The 15,590-nt window shown below is 33.7% G+C and overlaps 1 protein-coding gene across 3 annotated transcripts in view; it reads left to right on the plus strand.

Annotated features, from left to right (window-relative positions):
- The window catches only part of IBTK (inhibitor of Bruton tyrosine kinase), a 100,333-nt gene that overhangs the window by 80,072 nt on the left and 4,671 nt on the right, over positions 1-15,590 (plus strand). For all 3 annotated transcript variants that reach the window (XM_032409385.1, XM_032409383.1, XM_032409384.1), the window contains one exon: positions 7,408-7,542. In XM_032409385.1, the coding sequence (XP_032265276.1) occupies positions 7,408-7,542 (135 nt within the window). The remainder of the gene's footprint in view (positions 1-7,407; positions 7,543-15,590) is intronic.

A 15,590-nucleotide genomic window follows, 5' to 3' on the forward strand; every position in this document is an offset into this window, starting at 1 on the left:
GAACTGGATTTGGATCCCAGTTCTGCCTTCTCTCTGGTGGTCCCTGAACTTTGGTTTTACTCTTCTTTTAAACAAAGGAGATGATAAAAATACTTATCTTTTAGGATTGTTACTGTAAGAATTAAATGACGTGATGCCTGTTAAAGTGTTTTGCAGATATGGTTTGGTAATTAGATCAGCATTAGGTACAAATGAGCTATTCAGACAAAATCCAGGATTTTAGAAAGCCTTGCTCTTTTATGGGATATCTCAAATAATTTACGAATGTAATTTAGGTATGGACTTCATGATTTCTTGCCAGTATGAATTTAACTTTTTGGGGAATTATCCTGTTAGCATTTGTGTTCACTTAGTAACATGACCACTTTGTTCTCTGAGTAAAGAAAAATAGAAAAAAAAAGGCATGGAAATTATTTACATATTATTATTGCTTATAATTTTGACTCTCTAATGTTAAGGATTCTGAAAATGATGCTAAGGATATGGTGCAGATCTAGTGTATTAAATAACTAATAACTAAAGGTTATCTTTTAAAATTACTTTTTCTGGGGACGCCTGGGTGGCTCAGTTGGTTGAGCATCTGCTTTCGGCTAGGGTCATGATCCCAGGGTCCTGGGATCGAGTCCCGCATCGGGCTCCCTGCTCAGCGAGGAGCCTGCTTCTCCCTCTCCCTCTCCCTCTGCTGCTCCTCCTGCTTGTGCTCTCTCTCTCTCTCTCTGATAAATAAATAGAAAAATTAATTTTATTTTTTTAAAATATTTTAAGACTTTAGAAGGAAAGAGATACTAAGCCTTTTATAACTGATTATATATCTTCATGTCAGAACTTTTGTTCTCATTGTCTTTTTTTCTCTTAAATCACAATAAGTTTTGTTAAATGCTATGAAAATCATGGATAGTAAGACTTAACATAGCATTTCTCTGTATTGGGTACTATTTTAAGTATTCTTTCACAAATTAACATTTGATCCTCATAACAACCATTATGATGATGGGGATGGTATTAGTATCCTGTTATTGATGAGGAAACTGAAACACAAAGGTTAACTTCTCACAGTCAGCTAAAATTTGAACCCAGTCAGTCTAGCAACAGAGCTTTTGTGCCTAACCCTGTTATCCTACAAATTGTTTTTGCATTGATTGTAAAATAAAACATTGTTGAATTAAGAGATTGATATCATAAAATCTGAATATGAAATCTTTGAAAGCTAAATTAGTCTGTATAGATGATTTTTAATTGTTTGCCTGTTTTTTCGTATTAGTCTAAAATACATTCCACTTTTAACTAAACCTATGTTGGGTGTGATTAATTTTGTGTATTTAGATCAACCTAATTTTTATTTCCTCTATTTTATCAATGTAAAATTAGGTTTACATTTTAAGTAACTTTTTATTAAAACAATATACACTTAGAAGTACAGTTATCAGGGGCGCCTGAGTGGCTCAGTCGTTAAGCGTCTGCCTTCGGCTCAGGTCATGGTCCCAGGGTCCTGGGATCGAGCCCCACATCGGGCTCCCTGCTCCGCGGGAAGCCTGCTTCTCCCTCTCCCACTCCCTCTGCTTGTGTTCCCTCTCTCGCTGTGTCTCTCTCTGTCAAATAAATCAATAAAATCTTTAAAAAAAAAAATTAAAAAAAAAAGAAGTACAGTTATCATAACTGTATAGGTTGAATTTTCACAAACTGAACACATCCTGTGCAACCAGCCCTCAAATCAAGAAGTAACATTACCAGCATCTTGAGTCCCCTCCTGCCACCCTTCTATGTCCCCTCCCCCTGCACCAACCCACTATCTTTTTTATCATCCACTATCCTGACTTCTCTTTCCATAGATTTTCTTTTAATGTATATAAATAGAATTGTGTCTGGCTTCCTTTGTTCAACATATTTATGAGACTCCGTCATATTTTGATGAGTACTAATTTCTACTGTGTAAATATACTGCAGCTAATCTATTCATTCAGTTTTTGTTAGCATTTGAATATCTTCGTTGTTTTACTATTAAGATTAGTGTTGCTATAGATGTTCTAGTTCATGTCTTTGGTGAAGTACATTTGCATTTCTATTGGGTATATAACTAGGAATAACTGGGTCATAGGATATGCATATATTCATTTTTGGTGGCTATCACAAAACATTCTCATCAGTGGTATATGAGTTGTGCTTTCTCCACCTCTTTACCAAAACTTGGCATTTTTCAACTTTATTTTAGTCATTTGGGAAGGAGTTCAGATTTCCTTTTCTATACTGTTTTTTTTTTTTTAAGTAACTTTATCAAAGTATAATTTACATATGGTAAATGCACTAATTTTATGTATAGGAGTTTTGACAAATGTATACATCTGTGTATTCACCACCCCAATGAAAATAAAAAGAAATATTTCTGTCATCCCAGTACCTTTTCTCAGTCTCCACCTATGCCACCATTGATGAAATTTCTGTCACTATAACTTAGTTCTTGCCTGCTCTCAAATTTTGTGTAAATGGCATATAAGTACAGTAATGTTCTATTTTATGTCTGGCTTTCTGTTATTCAATTTAAAGTTTTGGAGCTTCATCCATGTTGTTGCATTTATCCCATAATTTCTTCCTTTTTTTTGAGAAATACTGGGTTTCCAGTATATTTTTATGAAAAAAGTTATTAAAGTCATAATAGACATGTTTTTATTTCTCTTGGGTAAATAGTTAGGAGTGGAATTGCTGGATCATATGTTAAGTGAATGTTAGACTTTATAAGAAAAGCACCAAACAGTGTTCCAGAATGGTCATGTTTTATATTTCTGCCAGCAGTGTGTGAGAGTTCCTGTTGTTACATATCCTTTCCAATACTTGGCACATTTAATCATTTTCATTTTAGCTACTAGTAGGTGTGGTTTATTTTACATTTCTTAAGGGCCTATTGGCCATTTTTATATCTTTGGGATGCATGTTCAGATCTTTGCCTTTTATTGGTCATATTTTGGATCATAGGCCTTTTCCATAAGATTTTTTTTTTTTTTTTTAAAGATTTTATTTATTTATTTGAGAGAAAGAATGAGATAGAGAGAGAGAGCATGAGAGGGGGTAGGGTCAGAGGGAGAAGCAGGCTCCCCGCTGAGCAGGGAGCCCGATGTGGGACTCGATCCCAGGACTCCAGGATCATGACCTGAGCCGAAGGCAGTTGCTTAACCAACTGAGCCACCCAGGCGCCCTCCATAAGATTTTTCTACTTTATCCTGTTAATGTATGTTTTATATTGATTTTTTTTTTTTATTGTTAGGCCAACCTTGCGTTCCTGGAAAAAACCTCACTTGGTCATTGTTTATTATCTTTTTAATAAATTGCTGAGCATTACCATTATCCCAAAGTTTTCTTTAGAAAGTTCTCTTTTATCCTGGCCCCCTGCTCCATACCAATGTCAACCACTGTTTTGATTTTTCTTTTTTGACCACAGATTAGTTTTGCCTCTTCTAGAACTTTGTATAATGAGAATGAAACATAATGTAGTTTCTTCTCTCCGGCTTCTTTCATTCAGCATGTCTTTCAAATTTATCTGGATTGTGTTTACCAATGATTTATTCCTTTTTATTACTCAGTAGTATTCCAAGGTATGAATATACAATTTGTGTTTATTCCTATTGAATAGTTTTTGGCAATTATGAATAAAGCTGCTGTTAACATTCTTGTTTGAGCCTTTTTAGAGACATATATTTTAATTTCTCTTGGATAAATACTAGGGACAATCGTTGGATTATACAGATATATGTTTACTTATTAAGAAACTGCCAGACCTATTAACATAGTATTAGTACCATTTTATCCTCCCACCAACAATGTATGAGAGCATTGGTTATTTTATATTCTTGCCAACATGTGATATTGTCAATTAATTTTACCCATTCTGGTGGGTGTATAGCAGCCTCTCTTGTGGTTTTGTGTTTCCCTGATGAATAATGAGCACTATTTTATGTGCTTATTGATCATTAGCATATCTTTCTTTGTGAAGTGTCTATTGAAATCGTTTTTTGCTTGCTCTTTGAAATTGCCTTTTATTACTTGTGTTTTTTAGTTTTGAGTTCTAGGAGTTCTTTTTTAAAAAAAAGATTTTATTTATTTATTTGAGAGAGAGAGAGAGAATAAGCAGTGGGGAGAGGGATAAGCAGGCTCCGCACTGAGCTGGGAGCCCCACGCGGGGCTCAATCCCAGGACCCTGGGACCATGACCTGAGCCTTAGGCAGATGCTTAGCTGACTGAGCCACCCAGGCACCCCTCTAGGAGTTCTTTTTACAGTCTGGATACAAGTCATTTGTCAAATACATGTTTTGCAGATATTTTCTGTTTTCTTAACAGTGTCTTCTGATCAGAAGTTTTAATTTTGGTTAAGTCTAATTCACCATTTCTTTATTTGATATTTATTCCTGTATAAATCCTAGAAACTTTTGCCTACCACCAAGTTATGAAGATAGTGTTTTGTTTTCTTCTAGGATATTTAGCTTTTACATTAGGTCTGTGATCCACCTTGAATTAATTTTGGGATATGGTGTGAGATAAAGGTAAAGGTATTTTTCTTCTATAAACCATTTGTTTATTATAGATGAAATACTTTTACACTGAATTGTTTTGGGAATTTAATTATTTAAATTAAAATGACTATAGATGTGAAGATCTATATTTGAGCTCTCTATTCTTTTCCACTGATCTGTTCGTTAATCCTTATGTCAGTACCACTCTGTCTTGATTACTCTGTCTTGTTTTATCTTCTTCCGACTTTGTATTTCTTTAAGAATACTTTGGCTAGCAGCAACTTCTTCCTAGACACATCATCAAAAACAAGGGAAGCAAGGGCAAAAATGAACTATTGGGATTTCATCAAGATAAAAAGCTTCTGCACAGCAAAGGAAACAGTCAACAAAACCAAAGACAACCGACAGAATGGGAGAAGATATTTGCAAATGACATATCAGATAAAGGGCTAGTAACCAAAATCTATAAAGAACTTCTCAAACTCAATACCCAGAGAACAAATAATCCAATCAAGAAATGGGCAGAAGACATGAACAGACATTTCTGCAAAGAAGACATCCAAATGGCCAATAGACACGTGAAAAAGTGCTCAACATCACTCAGCATCAGGAAAATACAAATGAAAGCCACAATGAGATACCACCTCACACCAGTCAGCATGGCTAAAATTAACAAGTCAGGAAACGACAGATGTTGGCGAGGATGCGGAGAAAGGGGAACCCTCCTACACTGTTGGTGGGAATGCAAGCTGGTGCAGCCACTCTGGAAAACAGTATGGAGGTTCCTCAAAAAGTTGAAAATAGAGCTACCCTACAACCCAGCAATTGCACTACTGGGTATTTACCCCAAAGATACAAATGTAGTGATCTGAAGGGGCATGTGCACCCCAATTTTATAGCAGCAATGTCCACAATAGCCAAACTATGGAAAGAGCCTAGATGTCTATTAACAGATGAATGGATAAAGAAGATGTGGTGTATATATACACAGTGGAATATTACACAGGCATCAAAAAATGAAATCTTGCCATTTGCAACAATGTGGATGGAACTAGAGGGTATTATGCAAAGCGAAATAAGTCAATCATGAGAAAGACAAGTATCATATGCTCTCACTGATAGGAGGAATTTGAGAAATAAGGCAGAGGATCGTAGGGGAAGGGAGGGAAAAATGAAACAAGATGAAACCAGAGAGGGAGACAAACCATAAGAGACTATTAATCTCAGGAAACAAACTGAGGGTTTCCGGAGTGGAGGGGGGTGGGAGGGATGGGGTGGCTGGGTGATGGACATTGGGAGGGTATGTGCTACGATGAGCACTGTGAATTGTGTAAGACTGATGAATCACAGACCTGTACCCCTGAAACAAATAATACATTTTATGTTAATAAAAAGAAAAAAAGAATACTTTGGCTTAGGTTTTTTTGTATTCCCATATAAATTTTAGAATCAGTTTGTCAATTTCTACAATTAAAACTAGTGGTATTAATTCAATTTTTCAAATAGAGATAGGTCTATATATATTATTTTATATTTTTGTTTTCTTTGATAAATATTTTTTTAAAGATTTATTTATTTCAGAGAGAGAGTGTGGCGGGGGGGGGGGAGGGGCAGAGGGAGAGGGGAAGCAGACTCCCCACTGAGCACAGGGCTTGATACCATAACCCCAAAGATCATGCCCTGAACCAAAATCGTACGCTTAACCAACTGAGCCGCCCAGGTGCCCCTAATAAATTGTTTTTTCAAGATATTTGTCCATTTTATCTAAGTTGTCAAATTTATTTACATAAAGTTACTTATAATTTTTATTATCTTTTTAATTCCAATGGTATATTAGTTATCTCTTGCTTTGTAACAGATTATCCCTAAACAATGGCTTAAAACAATCAGTGTTTATTGTCTTATAGTTCCTTTAGGTCAGGCTTCACTGAGTTATTGCTTATGGGTGCTCCTGGCTCAAGTCTCCCACACTGCTGTAATCAAGGTTCAGCCAGGACTGTAATCGTTTCTGATCCTGACTTGGAGAGGATCCTTGTCCAAGTTCACCCATATAGAATACTGGATCAATAGCTTTTTTTCCTACCTTTCATCAAATTAAAGATGTTGTTCCACTGTCTTTTGGCTTTCCTTGTTTCTAATAAGCTAGGTGTTTTCATACTGTGTTGTATTTCTTTCAAGATGCTTTCAAGATTTTCTTTTGATCTTTGGTTTTTAGCAGCTTGCTCATTATATACCTAAGTATGGTTTTCTTTAGATCAATCTTCTTTGGAGTTTGCTGAAATCTTTATATCTTCCACCAGATTTGGGGAATGCTTGGCTATTGTTTCTTTAAATATTTTTGTCTGCCATATTTCTAACCTCTCCTTCTGGTCCTCCCAGTTACACTTATGGTAGACCTTTTGATACTATCTGATAAGTCCCCGTGGCAGATTTTTTTTTCAATCTTTTCTTCCCTCTGTTCAGTTTTAAAAGTTCTGTTGATTTATCTTCAGTTTTACTGATTCTCTTCTGGCTGTTAAATCCATCCAGTGAATTTTGTTTTTTAAATATTGTATTAAAGGTTCTTGAATTTCTATTTTGTTCTTTTTCATAGTTTCTTTTCCCTGAGCTTATTTTTCAGTTTATTCTGAGCATTTTTTATTGTTGCCTGAGACATCGTTTTAACACTTGTTTTTAATATCATTGCAATTTCAACATCTGGGTTATCTTCAGTGTTGGTCTCCATTGTTTTTTATCACATCATTTTGATTAGTTCGCAACTAACAGCAAGAATCCAACATCACATTAAAAACTATATATCATCACTGTAAAATTTTTGTATACATTCTCTCCCTTTTCTCCTTGTGATTTCTAGCAATGACCTTTTAAAAAATGGATGTTTTAACATGATCTCTGTTGTCTTTTGCAGGGCATCTTCTCTGCATTCAGTTTCATCCAAGTCATTCCGGGATTTCTTAGAAGAAAAAAAATCTATTACTGGAGATCATGTCAAAAAAGTTTGTTTTAAAGGAACAGAAAATTCCCCGGCTCCAAAAGTTGAAAGGTAATAAGTTAAACATTTTTTTACCTTAAAAAGTTCTGTATTGGTTTTACATTCTGAAAGAATCTTTAAAAATTTATCAGGCAGAGTTTTACACATTCTTTTACATTCAAAATTAACATGCCTATCTTTTTGTAGCTTTATTGTGGTATAATTGTCTTACAGTAAACTGTATAAATCTGAAGTGTACAATTTGATGTTTTGGCATATATATGCACCTGTGAACCCATTACCATCTACATTCAAGACAATGACTATAACAATCATTCTCAGAAGTTTCCTCATGCCCCTTAGTAATCTCTTCCTCCCTTCCCCATTTTACTCTCTATGCAGATACTAATCCTCATGTCAGTAGAGACTATGTTGTATATTCTAGTTTTACACCTATAGGATCATTTAGTCTGTACTTTTAAAAATTCTGTTTTACTCAGTATATAGTTTTCGATTCATCCAAGTTGCTATGTGTATCATTAGTTCATTCCACTTTATTGCTGAGTAGTATTTCATTGTTATAAAGCAACCCATATATCTGAATCTGTTGATGGACCTTTAGGTGTTTCCAGTTTTTTCTCTAGCTGTTTTTGATACTAGTTTTTAAAGTTCAATGTATTTTAAAAGATGTTTCATATTTTAAATGCCTACATGGAACATGAAAATCTAAACATAATTTAAAAGCAATTTTCTAATAAAAAATAGCTTTTCTGCCATGTTATGTAAATTCTCTTAATCATTGTACAAAAAGGATCATTCTTGGAGCATTAGATAGTCCAGTGTTGGAAGAAAGAACTGTTTCAAGTTGGTTGGCTAAATGGATTTTTTTTTCTTATTTCTGCTAATATGACGTCTCCCAAAGATATTAAACCCTAAGGTATTTTAGACAAAACAAAAATGTAATTAAAAATGTCAGCTGTGACCAGATTAATATTGTTTTACATAATGATAAAGCTTTTTTAACACTATTTGTTAAACCTTTTCCCCCTAAAGTGTTTTTAATGTGAAATCTTATGTCTAATTCCAGTATTATCAAACAGGTTAGTATAAATTTCTGTGATTGTACCAAGAAGAGGGTTCTGGGAACCATACTATAGTTTAACCTCATCATATCTGCTCTGTAAGCAGCTCCGGAGGAACTGTCAGTCTTCTAACAAGAACATTGGAAATTATTGGTTTAGATGAATTCTTTAAACATTTTCGTTGTTGATGCTGTGACTGGCTGCCTTATTATAACATACATTTGGGACCAAAGATCTTGAGCCATTTACTTACAATATGGAAAATCGGAGATCAGAAAGAATCTGAAGAAATCATTTGGTCTATCTGCCTATCTTTGTGAAAACTTTTATAAGGGGAACACTATAAAAGTCTTAAATGTAACTCTAACATCAAATAGATAAACTTGTTATATGCTTGCTTATGAAAAAGTGAGAATATTAAGGCTGGTTTGTTAGGATCATAATTACAGAACTGGATGTGATGTAAGATATTTGTAGTCTTAAAATTGACAAATATTTAGAGTTACAGTGATAAAATTAACATAGCCCCTGCCCGTAGAGAACACAGTCCAAAAGAGAAGAGAAACCTTACACAAGTAATTAAGTGTATAAAAATCAGCCTCAACATTTATTTCAGCATTTAATTGTCTAATATTAAGAAAATTCTGACTGAAATAGTTATGATTTAAGATTCTCTCAGAGCATACTTCATTTAAACAGAGATGGCAGAAGAAATTTTCTTCGTGAATTGATATAGAAATGAATTAACCTGGCAACAGAAGTTAACATGCCAGTGATCATCAATGTATTAAAAGTATTTGAATGCGTATTTTTTTATTAGTTTCAAAATGTATTTCAGAAAAAAAGTACTAACAAAGTTTGGTGAACATTTTATGATACAATGAAAATGACTGAACCTAAACAATGTAAAACTATTCAGTGTTTTGTAAGTTGTATTCTTAAAGATGTTGAGGGAAGGGCATTTTATTCCATTCCTAAGTGACAGGTAGGCTTTTAAGTGTTGTTAAATTCTCACAGTAAAAATGTTTATTTTCAACTGCATTTGAGTGCCACTGTACACATACACATGCATTTATGTTTATATATTTCTTTTATGAATGTGTCTATTATGTACATAATTCTAAACAAATGTTTTAAAAAGTCTGTACATCTCATTACGTTTTTTGATTCCAAATTTTTTTTAGAAATTAAAAAAAAATTGATTGTTATACTCTAATGATCCTGCATCTATCATAATATTTTAAAAAATTGAATATAGTCTTTTTATTGATATAAGAGAAACATAAGAATACCACTGGTTTTTGTAAGTTGTGTGATAAGTGATGTAGACCAGGCTTTTAAATAGAAAAACATGTAACTTATTTTCTTACTGTGAAACAAATCTGCATCTATTTTTATTCATTTTTTTCCTTTCTTGTTTTGCACTGGAAGAGTTATTTTTCCTATCTATGGTTAATATTTATACCTGTGCTGGTATCTTCATTCCTTTCCACTTTAAATGCCTTAAGCTATTAATTATCCCTCTCTTTTCTTGTGGATATTCAGCCTTGTCCTTTTAGGTGGATACCTCCCATCTGGTTTTGTATATGTGTTAGATCTCATGTGATCTGGGTGAGGTAATGAATCCCTCAGTCATCTCCCACACTTTCTTCTAACAGTTGTCCTATCATTACCAATCCCCTACTCCCTTCACAGCCAGATTTCTCAAGAGCTGTCAGCTCCCAGTCACTTCTTAATTCAGTCTGGCTTCCAGTCCCATTACTAAACTGAAATAGTTCAAGCTAAGTTCAGCAGTGATCTCCATATTGCCAAAACCATGAACTTTTTATATGACTCATTCTACTTGAAGTTCAATTACAGGTCATCTTCTCATTTCACTTTATATTCTTTCTACACCATTTCATGAGCTTCTATTTTCAGTTATCAGCTATACACTAAAGCCTCAAAAATTATATTGCCTGCCCACAACTATCATCTGAGCTTCAGACATACTCAGGTGTCTTCTTCATAACTCCTTCCTACTTGGATGTTCAGAAGTACTTTAACTTTGTCTAAAACCAAACAATGTTTTCCTCAAACCCCTTTCATAAAATCAAACAAAAATACAAAACAGCCCATTCTTCCTGATTTTTTTCTTCCTGATTTACCCAAAGAAAACAAAAATATGAATTCCAAAAATATATGCACCCCTATATTTATTGCATTATTATTTTTTACAATAGCCAAGATATGGAAGCAACATAAGTGTCTGTCAATAGATTAATGGATAAAGAAGATAGAGAGAGTGTGTGTGTGTGTGAGAGAGATGGAATATTACTTAGTCATAAAGAATTAGATCTTGCCATTTGTGAGAACATGGATGGACCTAGAGGGTACTATGCTAAGTGAAATAAGTCAGAGAAAGACAAATACCATATAATTTCACTTTTAAGTGGAGTCTAACAAAACAGAAGAAACAAGCAAAACATTTATGTCTATAAATACAGAGAATGGGTAGGTGGTTGCCAGAGGGGAAGGGGTTGGAAGGATGGGCAAAATAGATGAAGGGGATTAAGAGCTACAAACTTCCAGTTATAAAATAAATAAGTCATGGGGATGAAAAGTACAGCATAGGGAATATAGTCAACAATATGTAATAACGTTGTATGGTGATAGATGGTGATTTCACTTCTGGTTACCATAGCATAATGTATAGAATTGTTAATCACTCTTGTACACCTAAAACAAATATGACATTGTATGTCAATTCTACTTCAATTAAAAAAATGCATATATGAAATCCAGTTCTTCATGAGAAGAATGGAATATTCTATGGGTAGTTGGAAACAAAAAAGTATATCATAATACTTAAAGAATAAAGTTCTCTTTAAAAAGCCCATTCTTTCTGAGTTTCCTTCCTTGTTAAATGGCATTTGCAAGTCTTTAATATTCCATCTTCCTGACCAGTATTCAGTCTATCATCAGGACATGCCAGTTTTAGCTCTTAAATATTCCTCAAATCATATATTAAATTTTATCTCCACTGTTTTTACCCTCATTCAGATTACTGTGATCTTTCACCTGGGCCACCTGAGTAGCCTCCTAACTGGTCTTGGCATAACCTATCTTCCTCTCCTCCAATATACCGAGCCAGTTATATTCTTTTTTGAAATGGCAGATCTTACTGTTCTTAGGGTAAAAAATAGAATTCTTATCTGGGCTTTAAGGCCTGCATAGTCTGTTTTCTTCCAACCTCTTATCTTTCTCTTTTAACATCTCTGGATTCTCATTATCTTCTTCTCTCAGTTTCTCAAATGCCATTTACTTCTTGCCACTTACCTCCCCTTTGACTAGTTGACTGATTCTTCTTTCAGTCTCTATTCAGTCATACTCTTTGGAGAAGTCAGACTTCCCTTAGTGGGTCAGTTTTCTGTGATACGTTCCCATAGCAATTCTCACTCCTCACACTTTTCACAGATTAGTGTGATTCTTTGTTTAATGTTTTCAACTACAAGTATTTTAATATCTGTGTATCTAACATATGTTCAGTGAAAGCATAAGAGAAGAGAGTCATCTCAATGAGAGATTGATCTCTGATCCTCACTGAATTACCAATGCTTAGAATATTTTCAGTGAGAACAAGATGAATAAATGAGGTAAAATTGTAGCTGTTTCAGGTAACATCTGAGTAAGTTATAGTGTATGCCTTAGGTGTGTAAATTGTAAGGCATGAATATTAAGTTCATTTCTGTAATATTTTTACATTTTAAATACTAACACTATAGATTGAAATTTTATTTTCTTTGGATAAGTCTGTCTTACCATATTGAAGATCTGTGGTTTCATAGTTGATCACTAGAGTGTGCTATAACATTAAGGCTCTTAATTGTGAAAAGTGGCTTCTGCTATTATACTGGTTTGAAAATTGTAAAGGAGTGTATAATAGTATACCGTATTACACAGGAGTATTATAATGGTATACACTATAATACAGGAGTATTATAAAGGAGTGTATAATAGTGTCATGCCATCCATAGCTTGGCTGTTTGGTAAGTGGAAGTAAATGTTTTAAATAGCTGTATATTATCACTGATCACTGTGTAATATATGATGACTGAGAATGGAAACAGCTTGACTTTCATTTTTAATTTTATTACAGAAAATGTGAAATCAAAAGTGAGCTTTTTTAAAAAGGAAATAATAAAACAAAGTAAAATAGTAATTCACCAAATTACATATGCACAACATTCTGCTAGCCTCTATTAGGTGTATACATAAAAGTGTTAAATACAGGCCTAGTCCCTTAAATGTGTTTGAAATATCTAGTTGGTAAGTCTAAATGAGCACACATGAAAGTTAAATGAAAAATCAAGAGTGAAATTGCAATACAGTGTAACAGTATTAAGTCACAAGCAGTATATGATTTAAATGCCAGGTGAGTGGTTCAGAGAGGGGAAAAAATGACTGGATTGGAATTGTCAGGAAAAACCCAATTGAAGAAGGGCCTGAGTAATAGTTCATAAACACTTTTCTTATTCAGTGCCAAATATTTGGTCATTATATGTATGGTCATATAAATAGTATTAGAAAAATATTGATCTATTGCCACAAGCTTTTGAACATAGGATGAGATTTTTAAGAGAGGAGAAGTGTAATAGAGGCAGTGTAAATAGAAGTAATAGAATTATAGCTAGAAGACAAATGCTGTGGTCCTTTAGAGAATTTGTGTGGCAAGTGTAATGGAGTTCATCTTAGGAAATTCCTCAAATCTTATATTCTTGTTTTAATTGTAGAAAATGTGGTTTTTTTTTCTCTCAAGGCTAAGGAAATCTAGGAATGGCAATGTTATTTGGGGATGTTAAAATGCAGAAAAGAGGGATTTGTGGAATTTATGTGTTCATTGTTACTTACGTGTTCTTTTTCATTTTCATGTGTTTTCTTTCATTTTCCTTCCACTTAAACACCCCTTTATGTAATTCTGGACAGAAACTGATCTTGTGTTTCTTATTGTTAAGGAAAACTACTTGTGAGACAAAAATTATATCAGCTCTAAACTTACATAAAAATCTTTGTAATTAAGCTAATACTGAATTCCTTAAAAAAGTTGAAAGTCGATTGTACGAGTAAGAAGTAATTTAGTTATTCTCAAAGCCTAAATTTGGTAAGATTAATGTTGTTCAGTTTGAACAAAAATCACTGAGAGGATTTTATTTTTGCCAGCCTTTTAATGTTGCTTTTATTTTCAGAAGGCCAATTTTTATACAGATTGTCTATTGAGATGTCTGTTTCTGTGTTGCAAATACCTGTATTTATTATCTGAAAGCTTAGTATGTTTTTGGTATTTGTTTAATCATAGCTCTATTTAATAGTTTTACTTCATTCTAAGATGAAATTTTCATGGACTTTCAGTTGTTTGGATAAATTTATAACTAATGAGATTATCCACTGAAAAATCATGAATGGAAAGACTTCTGAGATTACAATCTTATAAAACAGATTTGAGTTTCAGTCTAACACAGTAGCCCTCTGTGAACCTTTCTGAACCAGATTCATCACATCTGAAATAAGAACAATAATGTCTATCATAAGGCTTATATCTGACAGCGTATATGGAAGTACTTTATAAATTATAAAATGTTATACAGGTAAGTTGTTATACTTAAGCTCTGATTGCTCAACTGTGATTTAACAAGGCCTATATAAGATACTTTAGTTCTGATACTCAATTTGTTTTAGCCAGTACCATACCATTTTCACAGACAGCTTGTAGCTGCTGCTTCTTACTTATTAACAATTGATTCTACAATATTTTTCCATTTCTTTGAAAGTGTCAAAATTTTTAACCAATCCCAGATACCAGGGAGGGATTTTTGAGCACCACTCAAGTCATTCATTTAACTTTTATGTGTGCTCATTTAGACTTACCAACTAGATATTTCAAACACATTTAAGGGACTAGGCCTGTATTTAACACTTTTATGTATACACCTAATAGAGGCTAGCATATTATGCTTTAGTGCCCTAGAAGGCCTCTAATCTCTAGCCTCGGACTGACTTTAAGACCTTTTTTTTTTTTTTTCATCTTTTCTTTTCTTTTCTTTTCTCTTTTCTTTCCTCTTTCTTGCCCTTCCCCTTCCTTTCCCCTTCTTCCCCTTCCTTCTTCCTTCCTTCCTTCCTAGGACTTTTCAAGGAACTTAACCATGGGAATTTGCATTTAGTCTCTAAGGTAGCTCTCTCTTCCATCAGAATGTAGAATTTTTTTCCATTTATTTTGTAGTTATTCTAGTCTAGATTCTCTTCATCTTGTAACATTTATTCCAGTAACTTTCTAGTTCATCTCCTTAGCTTCATTTTTCTCTTGGCTAGAAGTCTTCTACTTCATCCTGGAGACTTCTCTTATTTTGGATGTCATAGGTCAAGCATCCAGTAGATTTCAAGTCCTAGAACTTAAAACTAAGAACATATAACTATACTATTTTCACTTCATTCAGTACCTAACATCTAGAAGAAAAAAGTTACCAGTAATTCAGAGGAATGAGGAACTTAAAAAAAACAAAAACCTGCTTTTATCTCATACTTAAAATCCTTTGGCTTTCTGATTCTGTTATTTATTCTTTAATTCTGTTTTTACAAACAACTGTGTTCCAGGTGTCCTGTTGGACACATGAATGAGGTACAGTGCTGTACCTTGAGAGACTAGTCTAGCAGTTAAGACAGATGTGCAAACAATAACAACACAGTGTGGGAAGCTCTATAATAGTATTTGAAGTGCTGTAGGAGGAGAGAGAAGGTGATATTTGAACCAGTCCTTAAAGAATAAGAAAACATTTGTAGTGGAATGTATTCTAAACTAAGGGAAATAATAGAAATCAAGGCAGGTTTGTGATAATGGAAAACATACTGTCCTCTGAGTGAAAAAGATCTGCTTTGAGTTCTGTTTCTGCTACTTCCCATCCTGTGAGTCAGGCAGTTATATATATATATATATAATATTCTTTGAGTCTAAATTCCCTAATCACTAATGTAAATAATACATGCTTTATAGAGTATTGCAAAGAT

The sequence above is a fragment of the Phoca vitulina genome, unplaced genomic scaffold (assembly GCF_004348235.1).
Source record: "Phoca vitulina isolate PV1807 unplaced genomic scaffold, GSC_HSeal_1.0 scaffold11, whole genome shotgun sequence".
NCBI classification, from domain to species: Eukaryota; Metazoa; Chordata; class Mammalia; order Carnivora; family Phocidae; genus Phoca; species Phoca vitulina.